This window comes from Canis aureus, chromosome 17 (genome assembly GCF_053574225.1).
Source record: "Canis aureus isolate CA01 chromosome 17, VMU_Caureus_v.1.0, whole genome shotgun sequence".
Taxonomy (NCBI): domain Eukaryota; kingdom Metazoa; phylum Chordata; class Mammalia; order Carnivora; family Canidae; genus Canis; species Canis aureus.
In genome coordinates, this window is record NC_135627.1 from 59,060,013 (window position 1) to 59,081,467 (window position 21,455).

Consider the following 21,455-nt stretch of genomic DNA (forward strand, 5'->3'; position numbering starts at 1 on the left):
CTTCTAAAAATTAAAAGATGTCTTCATTTACTATAAATCCATTAGTCTAAATATCTGGTAGAGTGGATTCCCCTACGTTGCTCTTTTTCAAAATTGCCACAGCCATTGTTTTACCACATAAATTTTAGATTCAGCTTGTCAAGTTCCAGAAGTCCTGTTGGGATTTTGAACATAACCTGAACGGAATTTATAAATTAATTTGGTAATTGAATTGCTCTAGTGGCTTTTTGGACAATTTTAAAGACCTGGTGGCTGAAAGATGGACTAAAAAAAAAAAATTTTTTTTACCCCTCAAAGAAATGATACCTTATAAACTGCCATGTCTCTCCCATTTACAGACTTATAAATTCAATTGGTGAATATACATTATAAAGACCTAAAAAAGCCTGGAGCTCTCCTGACTCTTAATTCTGCTCCAGATATCTATCCTAAGAAAATAATCGTAAACGTGGGGGGCGGGGGGATCCTAGTTGGATATAGAAAATGCTCATTGCAGCATTTCTCCCAGTAGGAAAAAATGGAAATAACCTAAATATAAAAAACAGAGGCATGATTAAGCCAGAGTAAACAAACCCAATGATGGACTATGCCAATAAAACTCGTGGCTCTAAGACTCATAGAGAACAACAATGACTTAGTGTTCACTTCTGGAAAAGCATTAAGTGATAAAATTAGGATATCAATTTTGCATACCATGTGATTACAGCTGCAGGAAAAAACCTTCAAATAATCTGCATAGGAAAATAAGACCTACTAAAATCTTTACAACAGTTTGGTTAGAAACAGGGATTGCAGATGACAGATTTCTCCTGCCAACTAGTTTGCATCTGTTGCGAAATGCATTTAAAAAAATATCTCTAAACAAGTAATGCAAGTGAGTTGTACCCCAGAATTTCTTCAGGGCTTCATTTAAGGCTCAAAGAAACACTTAGGGCCGGGAGCAAAGCGTTCAAATTCCGACACTCGGGATTTGGATTTTGGCTTTGTCAGCTGATTATTTTGGTGACTTTTGGGAAACAGTATCCACCTATTTTCTCAGTGGAAAAAATGAAAACATTTAGAGATAGGGATTAGAAACAAACGGGCATTCATTCTAGAATAACTCTAGAATTTCGTCCAAGTCATGCAAAAAAATGGAAAGACTGCCTATTTCATTCTCTCTCTCGAGTATAAAGGAGGGTGAACAGCAGGGAGAGTTTGCCATTTGAAAGTGAGAAATGCCCGCGTTACTTTTGTCGCACTTTACCTTAAAGACATGGAAGGCTTCAAACTGAATGTTGGGGCTTTTGTCTCGAAGGAGGTTCATCATCAGTTTGAGGTTCTCCGGCTTGCTGATGTACTTTGTCATGATGGCAAAGTTGTGTCGGTCCAGGATCAGTTCACCCAGCAGCTACAAAACAGAAACAAAGACAAAAGCCCACAAAATTAAAGCAATACAATCTGCCTGGGAGTCATCGGATTCAAAATGTATCACACTTCTTCCTGAAGAACAAACTCTTAAGTGTGGTTAGGAATGTTGATATAAAAAAAGAAATTGAGAGTCCCTAAAGTGCATCTTACATTTAGCACAGGCATGAAAGGAGTAGTTGTTATTAAGTTATTTTAAGCTTTTCACACAGTTTGGCTCAAGTCGGTGATTAATACATTTCTGAATCTTTTTTTTTTTTTTAAAGCCAGTCATTGCTGCAGCTTAAAAAAGCTCTCTCTGTAGCTGTCATCTAGAGCCAGCCAGAAGCGAGTTCATTATTTTCACTGCTCACTTTAATCTTGCTTCCCGGTACTGCATTGCCTCTTAGGCCTTATGGTGGAATAAGAATAACGAAACTGACTCTACAGTTACACCTCCTTTCCCTGAATAAATGTACTCTAGTAGCTTCCTGGGAAAGTAGGTCATGCCAAGTGAGTCTTACCTTCCCTCTAACTTTTATTACAAAACCTGCTACAGAGCTGGTTGGGGGGTGGGAGAAATCATTGGCTGAGTCCATACAAAGTTTAATATACACAGCAAGTTTTTAAGGAAAAGTAAAACAAAACGTTTTTTTGATGACAAATTAATAGCTCCCCGCAAATGCACAATTATTCCATATTATGAACTGAATATGTAACATCCCGTGCCTCTGTAAAACCTACATGTTGAAACCCTAACCCCAAGTGTGATGGTACCAGGAGGTAGGACTTTCGGGAAGTAGGATCGCAGGAAGGGGACAGGTGCTCTTCTCAAACAGACCCCAGAGGCTCTCTCACTGAGGGCACCCTGATCTTGGACTGCCCAGCCTCCAAAACTATGAGAAATGAATATTGCGGAAGCCACCCAGTCTGTGGTATTTTTGTCATAGCAGCCCAGACTGAGACACTTCAAAACAAAACAAAAATATCCCAAGGTGGGCAGCCCGGCTGGCCCAGCGGTTTAGCACCGCCTTCAGCCCAGGGCATGATTCTGGAGTCCTGGGATCGAGCCCCATGTCGGGCTCCCGCATGGAGCCTGCTTCTCCCTCTGTCTGTGTCTTTGCCTCTGTGTGTGTGTGTCTCATGAATAAATAAATAAAACCTTAAAAAAAACCCCAAGGAGTGGAATGTCTGGGGGGCTCTGTCGGTTGAGCGTCTGCCTTCAGCTCTGGTCGTGATCCTGGGGTCCCAGGATCGAGTCCCACATCGGGCTCCCTTCCCTGCTCAGCGGGGAGCCTGCTCCTCTCCCTCCCTCTGCCTCTCTCCCTTGCTTGTGCGCACTCCTCTCTCTCAAAATACATAAATAAAATCTTTACAAAAAGAAAATGCCCCAAGTGAGAATAGTTGACCCTCTAGCAGCAACAGTTGACCATTCTCTACCTCGTGAACTATTATTCTCATGTACTGGTAGCAATTCCTAAAACTCCAGCAGCCAGGCAGCTGAAATGTGCCCCCACATAGTTTTATATATGATCTACTTATTTTCGGATTCTCCTATCCACTGGGCTTTTTCTGGATGCTTCGGGATGGTAATCCACCGTACAGGTGGTTACAGAAGTCCTGGGTGGGAGGGGAAGGCGGGAGAAAGCTGTCCATCACAATCCAGTCTAGCAGCAGAACCACCGGGGTGTGTACGCAACGGTGCAGGTGTGTGTGTGTGTGCCTGTGAGTGTGAGTGTGTGTCTGGCTGCCAGTAAACAAACCACCTTGCCTGTGATGTGTTGTTTGTCTACTTAACAAAAAAGAACTATGAATCTTCAGTTTACTTTGGTGCATGAAAATAGTGTTTGTTGAACGTACCAAGTGATGACCACTGTTAGACGTTAGCTGGTTGCCTCAATCGTGGGACCGCGGTCCTGGAAACTGTTCGTCTTCATTTTCCTTAATCTCTCTGCAGCACCTAAAAGCTAACTAACATTCTTCTGGAAACTTCCTTGCTCTTGGTTTCAAGACCACTGCATTCTTCTGGTCTCTTAACCTCCTGCACATTGTTCCTTTGCTTCTGTGTTCCTGCTCCCCTTCCTTCTGCTCTAGACATGGAGGAATTTCCCAAGTGCTTGCTCTATGTGAATCTCTGCTCTTTCTTCTCCTCCTAGGCTCATCTATGCCCATGGCTTCCACTGGAGCATCTGGGAAGAGGTCTCCCAAACCTACATTTCGAGTCTCAAAGTTTCTTTTTTTTTTTTTTTTAATTTTTATTTATTTATGATAGTCAGAGAGAGAGAGAGAGAGAGAGAGAGAGAGGCAGAGACATAGGCAGAGGGAGAAGCAGGCTCCATGCACCGGGAGCCTGATGTGGGATTCGATCCCGGGTCTCCAGGATCGCGCCCTGGGCCAAAGGCAGGCGCCAAACCGCTGCGCCACCCAGGGATCCCCTCAAAGTTTCTTTTTCCTGAGCTCTATACCAGCGGACCCTTTACCGGTGTCCCTGAAACCAGTTCCTTTTCCTCTTTGTCAATGACACCACCTCAGGAAGAGCTCAAACCCTCCTCGGCTCCTTCCTCCCCTCGCCCCTCGCGTCAAATCCACGTCCAAGGTCTGCCAATTTTCCGTCTGTAAATGTCTCGGACATCCTTCGTTCCACTTTCACTGCCCGTATCCTCTTTCCAACCCTCACCACCTGTCACCCGGCTCCTGTGGCAGCCCACAGCACGGTCCCTTCTTCAGTGTAGACCCAATCGAGTCCATCCTGCACCGTGTGCCAGATGCACCTTCCTGAGCATCAGCCCTATTCGTGTCACTAATTCCACCAAGAGAGTGAAAGAATAAACAAACGGATCCCTGGATGCCTGTGGATTTAGGGGGAAAACAAACTCCTCAGGATGGCGTTCAAAGCCCTCTGTGCTGTGGAGTCGCTTCTGCTTCATTCTGCTTTATCCTCTCGAGCCCCGATGGCTCCTCAATCTCCTGCCTCTGCGGCGTCCCTCTTCTTGCTCCCAATGCCTTCCCCAGCTTTACTTAGAGGTAATTGATAGACATATTTGAAGTGCACATCATCCTGGTTTGAAATATGTTCACATTGTGAAACATTTACCAGCATCAAGCTAATGAAACACTTACCAGCATCAAGCTAATGAACGCACCCGTCGCCTCAGAGCTACCCTTGGGCTTGCTGTGTGCTGAGAATGCTTAGATCTACTCTCAGAAATTTCAAGGCCTTAGCGCAGCACAGTCAACTACAGTCCCCATGCTGTGCATCGGAGCCTCAGCCCTGAGCCTTCTCGTAACTGAAAGTTTGTACCCGGTGACCAACACCTCCCAGCCCCGACCCCAGCGCCTGGGAACCACCACGCCATCTGTTGCTCTGGGCCCTGTTTCTCCCCAGCTGCACTCACTTTGCCCTGCCGTACAGACCCACTTGCCTCTTGAGAACATTAGGTCTGTATGGGCACGTATCCAGCTGTGTTTCTGTTTATACCCTTTATAACTTAACTATGTGATGTGCGTGGGTGCCGTTGGGGAAATAAGGTCCACAAACTGCAGAAAAGAAAGCGAGCAGTTTGATTATTGAATAGATATATCCACAGCACAACATTATACATTTCTGTGGCAAAGACACTAGGAAAGACAGGTAAAATTCCTCCTTGTTTATCCGGCCATGCAGCTACAATCCATTATGTCTGTATCTTCTCAAGATGAAGGGGAACCTGTCCCTTGGAAGCGGACTTGACAGCTGCCTTGCACTATGCACCCTTCACAGCTCACTCTGAACCCACCTGGCCGGAGCTAGCTACTTGCTTTAGCTAATTGCCTTTATTCAGCTGATAAAGAGAATAACAGAACTTTTATCTGACGAGCAAATGGTTACAGCTTGGAGAGCAGCACTGAGGTTAATTTCCCCGATGTTGGGAAGGGAGACATGCTATCTTCCTGTGTTCACGTGCCAGCAGGTGGCTCCCAGACTCTCTAAAAAAAACCCAACCACTTCTGGGTTGTAAAGCTGGCACGATTTATATTTGTACATAAAATATACCCACTGAAGATATACATAGGCATATGCAGCTATGCTTCCTTACAGACACAGATATAGAGCCATCTATAGATTCTATACTGATATAAAGATCTATATAAAATGCACATAAAAATCTAATATAATACATATCACAAAATACAGACACATATACAGAGAGTACACACACATATCAAAAGGTCTCTTCAACAATAAAGACATTTCATTAAAATTTACCCTTAAAGTTTGCACTCACACACACTCAATTTCAAGTGACATAAGTTAAATTCAGATTAAGTCATTTTAATTTTTATTACTTGGGGATGCCTACATGTAAATTTTACCCAATCTATCCTCTGCTAACATAATCCCACTACTTTTCTGAAACAATCAATTGTATTAAATCATCTGGCCAACAACACTGACTCTTTTAGCCAAGAAGTGTTCGTCTATTTTAATTAATACTGACAATGACAAAATGCTGCATTTAACCATGATACAAAGTGCTTAACACGATACTGTAACAGGTAAAATGGAGAGATCTTTGTTTTTGGTTCTCTATGTCAGATTTTATAGGCCTCTGTATTACAGAATAAAGCCAAGCACAGCAAACAGAAATAATGACTTTTTAAAAAAACTTGTGTGTTAATGAAATTGACCAGAGCCAAAAACAACCCCCCGAAAATTCTACCAAGCTTCTTTTGAATTATAATCTTTCTTGCTAGTAATTAAATGGCTCCAAAGAAGATAAGAAATAAATTCCCTAAGCTCTGTCATGTGAGGGGAAGGAATTTCTCTGTTAATTATTTTTTATTGACATCAGGCATCTAAGCACCCCAAGGTAGTTCAGAAAAACTTGGAGCATGATTAACAAAAGACAGCTGGCAGCAAGTACTTTGGAGCCAGAAAGCAGCCTGGCTTTAAGACAGTTAATCACTTACAGGATACTGTCCGTATACTCTTCTAATAATCTTTTAATAATGGTAATAATAATAACAATAATCTAATAAACTCTCTTATTTTCTAAAACAATGAAGCATCTATGTACGAAATATTACAGAATGTGGAGATGTAAACATAGCTGTGCCAAGACAGAACATATTGCTACCACGGACCTAATTCTCAGAAGGAAAAACCAACAGTGCACCAGCAGGGCTCTCCTAAACAACGTTTTTCTGATAAAGACAAGAATACGTGGAATTTAATGAGCTCTCTCCTGGAATACAGTGAGATAAGACCATTTTAGTGATGTCTCCGCCTGTAATCTAGCATTCAAAAAAAAAAAGGGCAAATCTTTCATACTCATTCTAACAGCTTCTGCATCCTGAGATACGCTTTCTCTGTCTTTTACTAGTTCTCTTTTTTTTCTTTTAGTGTCCAACCGGCGCTTGGCTTTACCATCCCGTAAATAAAATATTTGTGAGACACTCCACTATCGAAGATTTTAGGCAAGAGTGGCAGCAAGGTGGTACATCTGGGTTAGGATTAATAAAGAACAGGCAGGAAGCCTTGTGGGAGGGTGGGGCATCTGTGAATACCCAGGAAGCGCCATCAAGCGGAAAAGGAGGAGTTTCAAGGCCACATGCAGACTCAGCTGCTGCTCGCTGTGGCCCGGGGACGAGCGCAGGTGTCCAGCGCAGGTGTCTAGCGCCGAGCCCCGCGGCAGGGGGCTGCACAGTGCAGACGGAGGCGCTGCCGGCAGCAAAGGGGGATCCTTCCCGCTCCCCTTCACTACCCACCAAAATTGTATTAGGGTGGTGATCACACACCCTTTCCACCAACAGGCTTCTGTCTTCAAATGCAAATGCCTCCTGCTAGGGCACAGGACAAGGTGGGGGCTGGTGACACCTTGAGAAGGCAAGGGGGGCAATGGGCACAAGGGCGGGAGGGGACAACAGGGTGGCAGGAAGGAAAAAGCAGGGAGAAGGCCCAAGAGGGAGGTGTTCGGGGGGGGGGGGGGGAGCAATGTAAGCTTTGTAACGGCGCTCAATGCCCTAGACACAGTCGATCATGGGAAGATTTCTATCACGAATTCCCGTCACTGCTGGAAAAATGGTCCAAGGATAAATTCCCAACTTAGTGCAATCACCTTAGTTTACACCAATGCTGCTACTTTGGCTCAAGATCTTACAGATTCCCACTAAAAAGAGGAAGGACTTGGAAAATGTATGAGTGATTTGATCAGTCATATGCGGGCCCCTCAGGGCGCCGTCCTCTCAGTTTCTTTGGGATATCGGAGTGGGATGGGATGTGAAGGGCAGGGATGCAGCTCTCACTGACGTCCCCCTCCCGGAGGAGCAGTCCAACCTCCTCTTGACCAAATGGCTGCTTGAGACGGAGGAAGGGGGGAGGGAGGGGAGGGCAGAAAGGAGAGGGTCCCAAGCCGACTCCATGCTGAGCGTGGAGCCTGATGTGGGGCTCGATCTCTCGGATGCTCAACTGACTGTGCCACCCAGCCACCCCCCAGGCCCCCTGAGGCCCCCCCAGGCACCTTTTCTCAAGGAGGGAAGGCAGCCCGCTGACTATGTGGCCCTACCCTGCTGGGCTGCCTGACTCATGGGGGAGGCGGGACCTCCCACGGGCATTTCATAGGTGATATGACCCCCGACAGCAAGTGCCCCTCGGTCACACGCACAACCCCATCACCCCAGTCATCACCTCCTGTCCTCGTGCCCTCCTTAACTGTTCTAAAATCACTGGAAAGTTATATATTTATGTATGTTTATCTATTTTTTCTTAGATATTTTATTTATTTATCTGAGAGACAGACAGAGAGAGAGAGAGAGAGAGAGATTGCACAAGCCGGGAAGGAGGGGCAGGGGGAGAGGGAGAGGCAGGCTTCCTGCTGAGCAGGGAGCCCCGTGTGGGGCTCGATCCTGGGGCCCTGGGATCCTGACCCGAGCTGAAGGCAGATGTGTAACCCACGGAGCCACCAGGTGCCCCTGTTTGTCTATTGTCTGTTCTCCCCCAACAGAATGTAGGTCCATAGAGGTGCAACTTCATTTTGTTGTTGGCTGTCGCCGTAATGTTAGCAACAGGAACACACAGATGCTTGCTGACCAGACGGACTGCCCTGTTATTACCCTCCTCGCCGCCCCCACCTCCGAACCTAATCCAACGAAGCTATCAGCAGATAACTGAGAGTTGACTTTATTTTCTTTTCCAGCTGGTGATACCGTCTTTTAACCGCTTTCCAGAGTCTGTTTCGCTGTTAATAACTGGCATTTTTAGAAAAGCACAGTTTGGGGGTATGTGATTAAGTACCCAGATTTATTAAAGATTATTCTTTTTAAAGAACGACTATTTTCATAGCTCAGAATCTTGGCTGGAAATACAATTTGAAGGTGTCAATGTTAAACGGTGGAGGCATTAAAAAGGACCTGCAGTAAAACATTACAAGAATGCTCAGAGGATGGAACCCAGAAATGCTATATGGTGCAAAAAAAAAAAGAAAAATCTTTAGAAAAATATATTACAAATAGAGGTAAGTGTGTCTCAGAAGCCCCATCACATAACCGTTTCTTCTCCCTTTCTTTCCAAAACAGGTCACTAAGTCATTTACAGAGAGATGTACAAGAGAAATATAGTCACTAGTTTTCTGTTTCAGATGCACTGAAAGAGAGCCACAGGAGGACTTTGCTGATTCCTCCTTGTAAACAGTAATTCAGATCTTAATTTCAAGCCAAGAGTGATTTCTTTTCATCTCCAGGAAATACATCCTAGGAGACAAGTGTGGTTTTATTTAAATTAATAATTTAAATGTTATTTAAATTAAATTTCTTGATTTTTCTTTCTGAGCTGAGATATACTACATTCTACTTCATCATGTACTTATTATTTATATTGTTACTTCCAAAAAGTATTTGAGGCAGGGCACTTAAACATGGTCTTGCTACAAAGCACACTCATAACATGAGACATACTTTCCAAACTACAACAAAAACAAAAAAGGGCCCTTTAATTCTTCTCTATGTACTTATCCACTAAGAGCCACCACTTACTAACAAGGTACCAACTGATAGAAGCTCATAACTTAAAGAAATCTGATATTACCTTTAAAGATTGTCTCTTAGTCACATAATTCTCAGACAGAAGCAATTTCTCATAGTCTTCAAAAATCTAAGGAAAAGAAAACAAATGTGAGAGTTTAAGACCAGCCGTGGTTTCTCTGCATTAGGTTTGCTTGCTGCCTTGCTTCAAAAGTAACCCCCGAGCCCCAGGCCAGTGCAGCCTGGCGACCGCTTGGCCCCATGCCGACGCCACTGTCCCAAGGCGGCTTTCCCCCACTGCATCATGCTCACCGGAGGGTAGGAAGGCCCAGTGATGCCACAGACGGCCTTCTCCATTTTACTCTCGTCCCTCAAATTAACAATTGAGTAGAAAAATGGAGTAGTTGAGTCCTCTCAATAAATCCTTTTGGAGAGAACGTCTACCAACCCATCTATTAAGTGAGTAGTGAATTAACACATTTCATGCCATTTTAGAGAAATTTAGATCATGCAGCCTCGCTGGTAGCTATTAGCGCGCGAATGATTTTAGAAAGAGGTCAAGCAGCACAAGGGCTTCGCACGGGACCCCACGAAGAATCACACTGTCGAGATCGCAGTGAGACCCCGAAGAGGAACGGTGGGGGGGGGGGTGACTCTGCTGCACAGTGGCCGTGCTGACCGTAGCTCACTCGCCTCCCCGGAGGCTGGGGGACACTGGTGTTTGGGGCCCCGGTCCCAACGTGGCTGGGAGGACCCCTGCCCAGGCCCTTCAGACAGCCAGGGGCTGGGGAAGCTAAGGATCAACCTCCTGCCCCCCAGGACAAGCTTTGGAGGCCACGGGGGTGGGGGGAGTGGGGGGGGCAAGCCCAGCGGAGAACTGAAGGCAAGAGAGGCCGGGCTGGGGCCTGCGGAGGGTGGCAGCGGTGCTGGTCCTCGAGGGGACTGAGTGCGCGGGCGGGCAAGCGAGAAAGTGCAAAGTGCAGGTGAAAACCAACCGCGTAGCTCATTAATTACACCCTTTTATATGAAGGCCTTACTGTTTATTGTCAGGATTCTGTGGACAGGAGATGGATCTAATGTTGCGGTAAGTTTTTTTTTTTTTAATTTTAATTCCAGCATAGTCAACACACAGCCTTATATTAGTTCCGGGTGTACAACATGTGGGGATTCAGCACTTTCCTATAGCGCCCGGGGCTCATCACCCCCAGCGCCCTCCTTAACCCCCTCACCTGTTTCCCCCCTGCCCCCACCCCTCCCCTCTGCGCACCATCAGTGTGTTCTCTACAGTTAAGAGTCCTTCTTGGTTTGTCTCTCCTCTGTCTCTCTGTGTCCTTTTTCCTTTGCTCGTTTGTTTCTTAAATTCCACAGGTGAGCGCAATCACATGTAACCGGAACCCCCACATACGTGTGTAAGGAATGAGCGGGCCCACAGATGCCAGCTTCATTATGTGAGGGTCCTGGATTGGTGTCCCATTTCCCAGGCTACCACTAAAGACACAGGAGCCTCAGAAAGCATGAGATGTCACAGGGAGCAGGAGTCCTCGGCTGCTGTCAGGTCAGCACAGCAGGCCCAGTGCCCGTGAAGTCACCAATTTACACAAGACGTGACCATAGGCACAGAGTCGGGTAAATAAGGGATTGAAGGGAACGAGTTCATGGTCTTCCCAATTGTCGTGCGCTGTTTCCCGAATGCAGGGCATTCTTGCACAACACGTTGACATCACTCACTCTGTAGAAACATGTGGAGCTGACACCACGGGCTTGGTCATAAACTAGCTCAGCTCCCTTATTTTCACTTTTTTTTTTTTTTTTTTAAGATTTTATTTATTCATGACAGAGAGAGAGAAAGAGAGGCAGAGGGAGAAGCAGGCTCCACGCAGGGAGCCTGACGTGGGACTTGATCCCGGGTCTCCAGGATCACACCCCGGGCTGAAGGTGGCCCTAAACGGCTGGGCCACCGGGGCTGCCCTTATTTTCACTTGTTGTAAATGTACGTCTAATGTGTCTTTAACCCCTCATCCGGCATCAATAGTTTCTGATCAGGTTCCTGACTCAGGGGGAGCTCAGGGCCAGCTGGGCGGGTACAGACACACCATAGTACAATGTGGTAACCCGTGGCAGTGGCGGTGGGGAGGGAGGACCCGAGCGTGTATGCGGCCGGGTGGGACTTGGGAGAGCTGTCTAGACGAGTCCCGTTTCAGCTGACTCTCAAAAGGATGGGCTGGATTCACCACTTGGGAAGGGAGGTGGAAGGCAGAGTATTTTGGCATTTCCACTAGTAAGTATAACTAATTACCAAGCAAGTAAGATGACCTCTTTTAGTGAGGGTGGAGTGCTCCTCTAGGGGCACCTATTGCCTCTTAAGGGCAACGTGGATGCTCTTACATTGGGATCAAAGTAAACGGGTGCCGGTCATTGTGGGGAGCTCCCAGATAAAGCAACAGGCACAGATGTGAACAATGAGAACGCCCTGATCTCCTGCCACCTTCCCTTTCCCACAAAGTTTCCTGATGACCTGGCTTCCAGGTAAATGGACAAACTGGGTGCATGGAAAAAGTAAGGCTGGTGTTTGCTGTGCATCATAAACAGGAGCCAGTGTCCACAGATCTAAGAGGGAGAGAGAGGAGAGAAGGGACGACGCCATACAACCTTAAAAAGGACTTCTATACTCACAGTGTCATAGTTTTGTTCTAAGAAGTCTGCGACCAACACTTTATGTCTGGTTAGCAAATCCTAGAAAAAGAACAGTTGAGTGAAACAAAACTATTATAGCTAATAAACTTTATAAGTCTGGCTTTTCCTTCTAAGAATTTCATAAGTTCCCGAAGAGTGTTTTCCTTATATACACAGCATTATTTCCACTCTTAAAGATGTGGAATGCATGTTTGTTTCTTGTTAAAAACAGTAACGTGCTTTGACTCATATATCATTGTCACATGTATGAAAGGGGATAATTTAACCAGTGAAACAAATGGCACCCAAGAGACAGGATTTACAGCATCTCTCTTCAAGCCATGACTACATGGTGATTGTGACGTTAATAATAAGTATCCAAATAAAGTTTATGATGATCTATTCAAAATGTTGTTAGTAATTATTAAAAAAAAAAAAAGAATTCTGAATGGCTTAAAACTGCATCTCACAGGTTAACCTTGAAAGATTTTCAAGGATCTCAACTTTTAGTTTTTTTTTTTTTTTTTTCTACTTAACCACCTTTAAAACAGAGGTACCTAGGACGCTGGGAATCACAAAAATGACACTTGACTGTGCCGTCGCAGGACCATCCTGCCCCTGGGGTAATGGACTGCGTGGTGTTGTGCAGTGACTAAGTCATACAATGCACCCTTTCAAAGCTAAAGACAAGTAGACCGATCTTATTACAGGCATAACTCTCAGAAAACGGAACAAAAGAATAAAGGGACGTTTGACTGTCTTCTACTCGCATCTAAGTTATATCCTTAATTCACCTTGGTGTTGAAAGAAAACAAGCCTCACCTAATTAATCCCTTTTATATGCTTAGAGGCCAAATACCCTGTCTGGGTAGCACGTAGGATTTAATTAAAAACATAACAAGAATTTTTAAGTTTTCCAAAGTAAGTTCTTGTACTTTAATACACATTTAATTAAAATTCCCTAAAAACATAGAGAAGATCCACAACATCAACTCACACAGAACGAAAAAGCAGCTGTAGATGGCAAAACTCCCCTATCTCTATTTTAGTGAGATATTTAATGCGTTTTGCACTAAAATTTTCAAGTTCAGGAACAACGAGACTGGCTATTGATATCCTGTCATTACTCATCATCATATCTTGTTTGACCACCGTGCCTATCAGTGGAAACTGGTACTTTTGTTCTTTTCCCCCCAGTAGAACATTCAGTACTAGATTCTGGAACTAGAATTTTAAAATGGGAAAACCCCTCTAAAGGAACTCATTCCTGGCCTGCCCGAGGTCAAAATTCAAACAAGTTTCTCCATCAGGGGACCTCGGAAAGGAGGTGTGGGCTCCGCGGCATTCCGCGGGGCCTCTCGTTTTCAGACACCCGCTTCCCTATTGTCTTTAGCAGGATCAGTGATTTTTTCTGAGCTGACCCCGGTTAGAAAGGGGTCAGCTAATAAGCCTCCAAGGGCTGCAGCAGCCCCCGGATCGGCGTGTTGCACGGGCTGGCAGGTCTGCGTGTGGGGCCATGCGTGTGCTCCCGGGGCTGCAGGCCTGCACACGCGGCGAGAGCCCAGCAGGAGCGCCGGCCGATGAGCGTTGCCTGGAAGGTTCCATTCCTGTACCTGAGCGTTACTCCAAAGAAAGGGGAATCCGGAGGGAGTCCTCTTTAGTAGCAGCATCTTCAAATTTCAAGGGAAAATACTTGAAATAACTTACACATCCAGGAACAGAAAAATAAAATTTGGTGGGATAGGATCACTGAAGGACGAGTACATGGCGAGTACAGCCAATAAGCGATTCTCTCTCTCTCTCTTACACATACTTGTGTGTATATATGCACAGCTCTACCCTCAAATTTCTGTACGTCGTAAATGCATGCACAAAACTGGAGGAATTGACCACATACACACGTCCGTGCATATACACACATAACACAAACTGCTGCATCATAGATCATGTAACGGTGGGGGGAAAAATAGCTAAAATCCTACCCAAAAAGGAAAGAGCAGAAAGGTGCAAAGAAAAATAAAGTTCAAATTTTAAATAATTTGGGCAGCCCTGGTGGCGCAGCAGTTTGGCGCCGCCTGCAGCCTGGGTTGTGATCCTGGAGACCTGGGATCGAGTCCCACATCGGGCTCCCTGCATGGAGCCTGCTTCTCCCTCTGCCTCTCTCCCTCTGTGTCTATGAATAAATAAATAAAATCTTAAAAAAAAAACAAATTTTAAATAATTTAAAAATTATTTAAAACAGTGTGCTCTTCTATCTGCCATTTATGGAGGATTTACTGTGTGTCGGGAGCATGCAGAGTGCTTGACACACGTTACTTCTACTCTTCACAACAACTCCATAAAGCAGGGGTTATTTTCTTCATCTCACAGATGAGGAAAATGAAACTACGAAGTTCACTACTTGCTCAAGGACATCCAGCTAGTCAGGTGGCAGGGGGAGGCAAGTTCAAACCCCCTTCGATTCTTGGAAGGAGAGATGAAAGAAATTCTGGTTGTTAGGAATGCTTTTTTTTGGGGGGAAATGACAATTCGTAGACAATGCTGTGGAAAAACTATAAACAATGTTAAAACAGTAATGATTAAACTGGGCAAGAGCCAACAAAAAAGGTACGTCTAAGAGGTTAAAAACAAAAGACAAAAACCAAACTAAAATCAAACTGAAAAACAAGCCTACCAAACAACCAGAAGCCCTCAAAGCCATTTACTTAAAAAGAAACAGTGATCTATGGTCACTGTTCTATTATATTAACCACAGCATTTTGGAAAAATATAGAAATTGGCATTTCTGATATTGTTAGCATACTGGAGAACTTTAAAAAAAAAAGATTTGTTTATTTGAGAGAGAGAAGGAGGGTAGAGAGAGAATCTTAAGCAGGCTCCGTGCTGAGTGTGGAGCCTGATGCAGGGCTCGATCCCAGGACCCTGAGATCATGACCGGAGCTGAAATCAAGAGTCAGGCACTTAATAGAGCCACTCAGGTGCCCCATCCTGCCTTCTTCTTCTTCTTTTTTTTTTTTTTTTCTGCCTTCTTCTTTTTGGAGACATTTACAGTTATTTAGATTTTTCAGAGACTTAAGTTTGATGGAACATATGCTGAGCTATCAAGTAAAACACCAATTTATCTTTGATATTCAATATTGTGCAGCAAATTAAATTGGGCTGAACATTCCATTATCAAGCATAAAGTTCTTAAATGTTGAAAAAGCTTTGGGGGAACATCTTGAACAGCACATATTCATTTCTATTTGCTTTTTTGCCTCCGTGAGGGTTTGTTCTTTGTTTATAGTTATTTGTGAAGCTTTGCTTACAGTCTTTTTAAAAAAGGAACCAAGTTTGTTTCCATGACAGCAGAGTCGTCGTGTCTATTAATAGAAAACATCTCCTCAGCTCTTCAGGCACAGACAGCTCGCTAGACAGCACTGGAGTTGTCTTGTGTGTGAAGTCACCCTCTGTCACCGTGTGGCCTCGAGCGGCCCCGGGGGTGCTCGTCTGTGGCGGCTGCACAACCTCTGCTCTGCGGGGTGTGGCTGGGGGGCCTGCGGGGCCTTCCCTGCAGGAGCCCAGCAGGTGCCCCTGGGGGCTGTGCGCCCTCAGCCTGTCCCTCCCTGTACCCCCCTCCCCTCACCCTCGGCGCTCTGGCTACTTCTCCTCCCAGGCCTTGCCGTCTCCGTGCCCAAGGCACCCCCCTTTGCCGTCTCCCTGGGTGGGCCCTCTCGGGGAGGCCCGGGGCACAGCAGGCCTGGAGACCGGCTCCCCACCAAGCAGCCCCCACACTGGCTCCTCACCTGCCCCAGGCCTGCCCAGGGCTCCTTTCCTCTCCCTCCAGGCACTTCGACCCTGGGCCCCCACCTGCACCTGCCCCCACCCCCCCACCTCCCGTTTGTGCGAACTGATGTGCCCAGGACACTGTGCTCCCCGCCGGGATCTTCTCTCTGACAGGTCTCATCAGTTCAATTGTCCTTATTTAGAGGCATTTCTAGAGAGATGGTGCAAATGTCGAGGCAGGGTGTGTCCCCGGCGGGGCCCTCCCCTCGGCGCCCCCTCCGGCCTCTGCTCCCTGACGCTCTCCCACCCTGGCTGCCACCACGGGTGTGTCTGGATCTTCTCTCAGAGCCAGGGCACCTTCTCAGAGAGGCTGAGGAAACCCCAGTGTACGGACCACATGTGGTTTTCAGTGTAACAAGCGACCACGTTTACCTTTCTTGATCTCTGGAGAGCTGCTAAACAGAACTATTTATCAGCTGGGCCATAGGCAACTTTCAAGTCGTTCACATAAAGTAATAGGATTAAAGTATTTACTAATACTGGTGTATGGACTAATGTCAATATCGCTGAAATACGTCTTTAAGATAATATATGAAAAATAAAAAGTCATACATGGATTACTATTAAGTAACAATGTATATTTATATCCTAAAAAAAGAGTAGAAGTAAATTTGGAATGACATAAATGGAACAAGTACATTGCTGAAATGCTTTTAAAAAAATGAATCTGAATATATACATTTAAATGAACCTTGCCCCTTTTGTAATTGACTTTTTTTTTTTGTCAATGATGCTATTACAGCATCAGCTTAAAATATTTTCAGAATTCCTCTTCTAAAATCATCTTCAGAGCCAATGTGGTATACTCTGAAGGAAGTCAGACTCTGTTTTAGTCATTTTAAAATTTCTTTTTATTATCATTACCATTATTATCACCAAAACCAAAAACAGTTCTAGCTACCACGATCACCCACTTTACCCATTAACCTGAATGTCAGACAGCTTTGTGCTATTTCCAAAACTTTTATGCGCCCTCCAAGGATGACGATTTGCCATTAGTGAAAAATGAACATGCCACAGACAATGATACCAGTTTCAAAATATATTAAATAATGGCAGGATAGTAAGAAGAAGTAAATGATTTCCAAAGACAGAAATCTTTAAGGTGACATCATTCACCAGATGTGTAAGTTCTAGTATTTTAGCCTGCAAATTAGCTACATTATTTTCTAATATGCTTTCTGAACATCTTTGTGATGGTCAAACTCAGAAAGCCGACTGGTGGTTGCAGGGCTCGGGGAGGGGGAAATGGAGCAGCGTTGTTGCACCACAGCGAGAAGATAACTTGACCTTAGGAAACTGTGCACTAAAACATGGTAAGATGGCAACTTTATGTTATGTTATTTTATACCAATTAAGAATTTTTTAATATAAAACTAAGATTAAATTTATTTCCCATTTAGTAACAGAGTAGATAGTACGTTTACAAGAATATAGATGGTTATGAAAAAAACCCACAATTTATTTATGAGCAATTTGTTTCAGTGTGTGGGAATTTATGATTGCATTGATAAAGGATGTCCTTCATGTGCAAAGATCGTATCCATCATATGAAGGATCTTCAGCTCCCTTTGATGCCCAGTTCCCTTCCTTGCAGATGACCGCTGTTCCTGCTTCCCTGGTAATCTTCCACAGGTATTCAGCCCAGATGCACTTTAAGTGGCAGCTGATGCCCTTTGTTTTTAACATAAATGAAGGCATGCTTTGCACAGAATACCACATGTGCGCTTCTGTATTGCAATTCATTCTGTAGGAGCCTGTGACAAGTATTTTGAATTGTTTTTTCCACAATGTGATAGACTGGCCTTCTAGAATGCATTACTGATGAGGCTCTTTATGATTGACATCATAAATCTCAGTTGGTTGTGCTCAGGTGTAAGGGATAGCCTTTTCTGCTTTTTAAAATTAAACTGCCTCCTCAGGGGCCAACTGACTTTAACTAGATGCTGAAACTAAATGACTGAACTGATTCAGGAAAAAAAAAATTACCTTAAAAGTAGCAAAGGCATCTGAAGCGATATCGAATGTTGACAACTCCACATACTTAAAGAAGTCTCGGAACTGACTAGAAAACAGGATGATTTTGGCAAGTGGTTCATGTCGAATACATTCTCTCAGCATAATCCCACAACGTAAGGCAATCTGTGGGGCTTCATATCTAAAGCATAATAAACAAGAGACAAACAGAGAACTCTGTTATCCTAACAAAGTAATATTAATGGTATCAAAAGACCCATTTTGATACTCCGGTTAATGGAACCATAGTCGCCATTTGTCACAGTTCATTCAGACACCATTCCTTCAATATCCACTGACTATCTCTGACGTGCCTGGCACTATTCCAGATGCTGAGGACACAACAGTAAGCACAGCAGGTCACTGCCTTCCTAGAGTTCATGTTTTTTAGTAAGAATACTAGTTAGTCTCTGGGAAACGAACTAGGGGTGGTGGAAAGGAAGGAGGGCGGGGGGTGGGGGTGAATGGGTGATGACAGGCACTGAGGGGGGCACTTGATGGGATGAGCACTGTGTGTTATTCTGTATGTTGGCAAATTGAACAGCAATAAAAAATAAATTTATTATTAAAAAAAGAATACTAGTTAGTGGGGGTAAGAGACAGATTACAAACAATGAAAAGAAATTTCATGTTCTGAGAAGTGCTATGAAACAGAAGACATTAAAATACCTATACTACAGAGTGTGACTACTTACCTTACTTTAGTTTAGACTGAGGGGTCAGGGAGAGAGCAAAGCGTTCCAGGCAAAGGGAACTAACCGCAAAGGCTCCGAGGCAAGAACCAGCTTGGTGAGTCAGAGATAAGCAAGGCCAGCATGGCTGGAATGTAGGGCAGGAGTGGTGAGAAGGGTGAAACAAGGCAAGAGTGGAGAAGGGCAGGGGCCACATCACAGAGGGTTCCCGCTCCACAATCTAAGATAAGGAGGGTGGTTTTAAAGTGTGGTAGGAAGCCTCTGGAGAGTTTAAAGCAAGTTTAAAGCATATGGCCTAATGAATGCTTTAAAAAGATTGCTCTAGGGCAGCCTGGGTGGCTCAGTGGTTTAGCGCCGCCTTCGGCCCTGGTTATGATCCTGGAGACCCGGGATCGAGTCCTGCATCGGGCTCCCTGCATGGAGCCTGCTTCTCCCTCTGCCTGTGTCTCTACCTCTCAGTCTGTTTCTCATGAATAAATAAATAAAATCTTTAAAATAAATAAAATTAAAAGATTGCTCTGGGCATCTGTGGAGAATCTATTATAAAACGGGGGAGTGGGCAGGAGGAGGAGTGGGTGTCCAGCTAGAGACGATGGTGGCCTGGGCTGAGGCGGCCATAGTACGATAGAGGACCGTGGGCAGATGGTGCACATTGTCTGGAGGCAGAGTCAACAGGCCTTGCTGGAGGAGGGTGGGGAACAAATTTGGAGTGATGGAAATTGAGGATTCAACGATTCCCCCTATTTTTGGCCTGAATAATTGGGTAGATGGTGGTGCCAATTTTAAAGATGAATGAAGGGCAGCCCAGGTGGCTCAGCGGTTTAGCTCCACCTTCAGCCCAGGGCCTGATCCTGGAGACCTGGGATTGAGTCCCCCGTCGGGCTCCCTGCATGGAGCTTGCTTCTCCCTCTACCTGTGTCTCTGCCTCTCTCTCTCTCTCTCTCTCTACTTCTCTGTGTCTCTCATGAATAAATAAATAACATCTCAAATAAAAATAAAAAAAATAAAAAAATAAAATAAAAATAAAGATGAATGAAACTAGTAGAGGAACAGTTCATTGAAGAAATTGAAAGACCATGTTAAGTTTGAGATGCCCCATATCTAAGCAGAGGTGTCTCCCAGGCAATAGAACGTATCTACCTGGAATTCAGGGAGAAGATAAGGATAAGGATAGATATTACATGCACTCAGATATATATGATTTGTATGTCATAGATGACCAATACTAAGTAGCTGTGTATTGATGGACTCACTGAAGTCATGAATTACAGCTCAAAGTGAAAACTGCACTAGAAAAACACAATGTCTACTGTAGGAAACAACTCAGGACTGGCACATTAGATCTGTTCCATCCCTGATTTAATGGCAATGCCTCCAGGGTCAAATTCAACCTGAAATAAATGTAGGTTTGAGTTATATTCCAGTGTATGGTAAGGGTGCAAGAAAATCAACAGTACTCAGCTCAAGTAAAACAAACTCAGTATTAAAATGAAACAGTTGAGGGTGCCTGTGTGGCTCAGATGGCTAGGCACCTGCCTTCAGCTTGGATCATGACCCTGGGGCAGTGGGATGGAGTCCCGGATCAGGCTCCCTGCTCAGTAGAGAGCCTGCTTCCCCCTCCTCCTCTGCCGCTCCCTCCCCTGTGATCTCGTGCTCTCTCTCTCTCTCAAATGAATAAAATATTAAAAAAAAAAAAGAAAAAGATACAGTTGACCATTGTAGATAAATAGTAGAATAGAACAAAGGAAGAGATAGTTGTAAAAGACTGGGAAGTGTGCATAGGATTAAAAAAATCTCATTTCATCTCAGTTTAAATACAATATTAGTTTTTATGGTTCTCATACAAAGCCTACTGGGGAAAAAATTCAATTATCTCAATTCTTGAAAAAGTACTTTCCTATAATGTTGAGAATAGAAGAAAAATGACATACATAAAGGCCCTACATAATCTTTCAAACTTACCATGAATTTTGCAAGTTAGAAAGAGTCCAGCAAAAAAATACTTTTAAAAGCAAAAAAGGCCACTGAACACATGAGAACTGAAATGAACAGATAAGAAAGAAAACTCGATGGATGAAAATCGAAACAAAACGACTCCTACACAAAGTTTCAAGATATAACTTGCCAAATATGAGTTGGGCAATAAAAAAATCATGCATTATTCTTTATAACATCTACACGAAATTTGATTCAAGAATAGTTTCCCTCCTAAAACTTAGGAAACCCACTACTTTACAAAATCAAATCTATATATACGGTAGGGAAAATGGTAAACAGGGATATTTGAGAGGATTCATTAAACTAGGGTAGTATTTATCATTTTGTCCTGTTTTATGCTGAATCCTATCTACAAATAGCCTTTGAGTTTTCCCTGAATAACTCAGATTAACATTAGGTGCTAATCTATTCAGATAGACATGATTATTTGCAGAATATTAAGAAAATGTCTATAGTGTTAATAATTTCTCTTACCAGAAGAACTTGAATATCAGTCTGCTGGTACACATGGAAGAGTTACATATGGGAAAATATTAAAATGTGATAAAGAGGGGTATATTTTCTAAACTGTGAAGGAGAAAAACAACGCTGTTCATTGGTAGAGTATGTTAGACAGTATGAAATAAAGAACTTATGATCATTAAAATCCAGACTTAGTGAGTTATTTACAGACTTTTGTAAGTTGCCTCTGAACTCAACTTTTCAGTTTCATTTCTCATCCCATTCCTTACGTCCTTGGGGTCTGTCTGCCATTCTCTCCATCTAGAATGTCCTTCTTTCATTTCTACCTTTAAGATCCTCTCTTATCTTTCAAGGCTTCATTTAAATGATACCGCCTCCTTGAAGTCTTTCCTAATAACCTACCAC

General features: G+C 44.1%; 1 protein-coding gene across 8 annotated transcripts in view; it reads right to left on the reverse strand.

Moving 5' to 3' along the window:
- Positions 1-21,455, reverse strand: part of CAB39L (calcium binding protein 39 like) — a 106,646-nt gene that overhangs the window by 10,424 nt on the left and 74,767 nt on the right. For all 8 annotated transcript variants that reach the window (XM_077855794.1, XM_077855791.1, XM_077855787.1 and 5 more), the window contains 4 exons: positions 17,872-18,040; positions 12,058-12,117; positions 9,449-9,514; positions 1,247-1,390 (listed from right to left, as the gene is read on the reverse strand). In XM_077855794.1, coding sequence (XP_077711920.1) covers positions 1,247-1,390; positions 9,449-9,514; positions 12,058-12,117; positions 17,872-18,040 — 439 coding nt within the window. The remainder of the gene's footprint in view (positions 1-1,246; positions 1,391-9,448; positions 9,515-12,057; positions 12,118-17,871; positions 18,041-21,455) is intronic.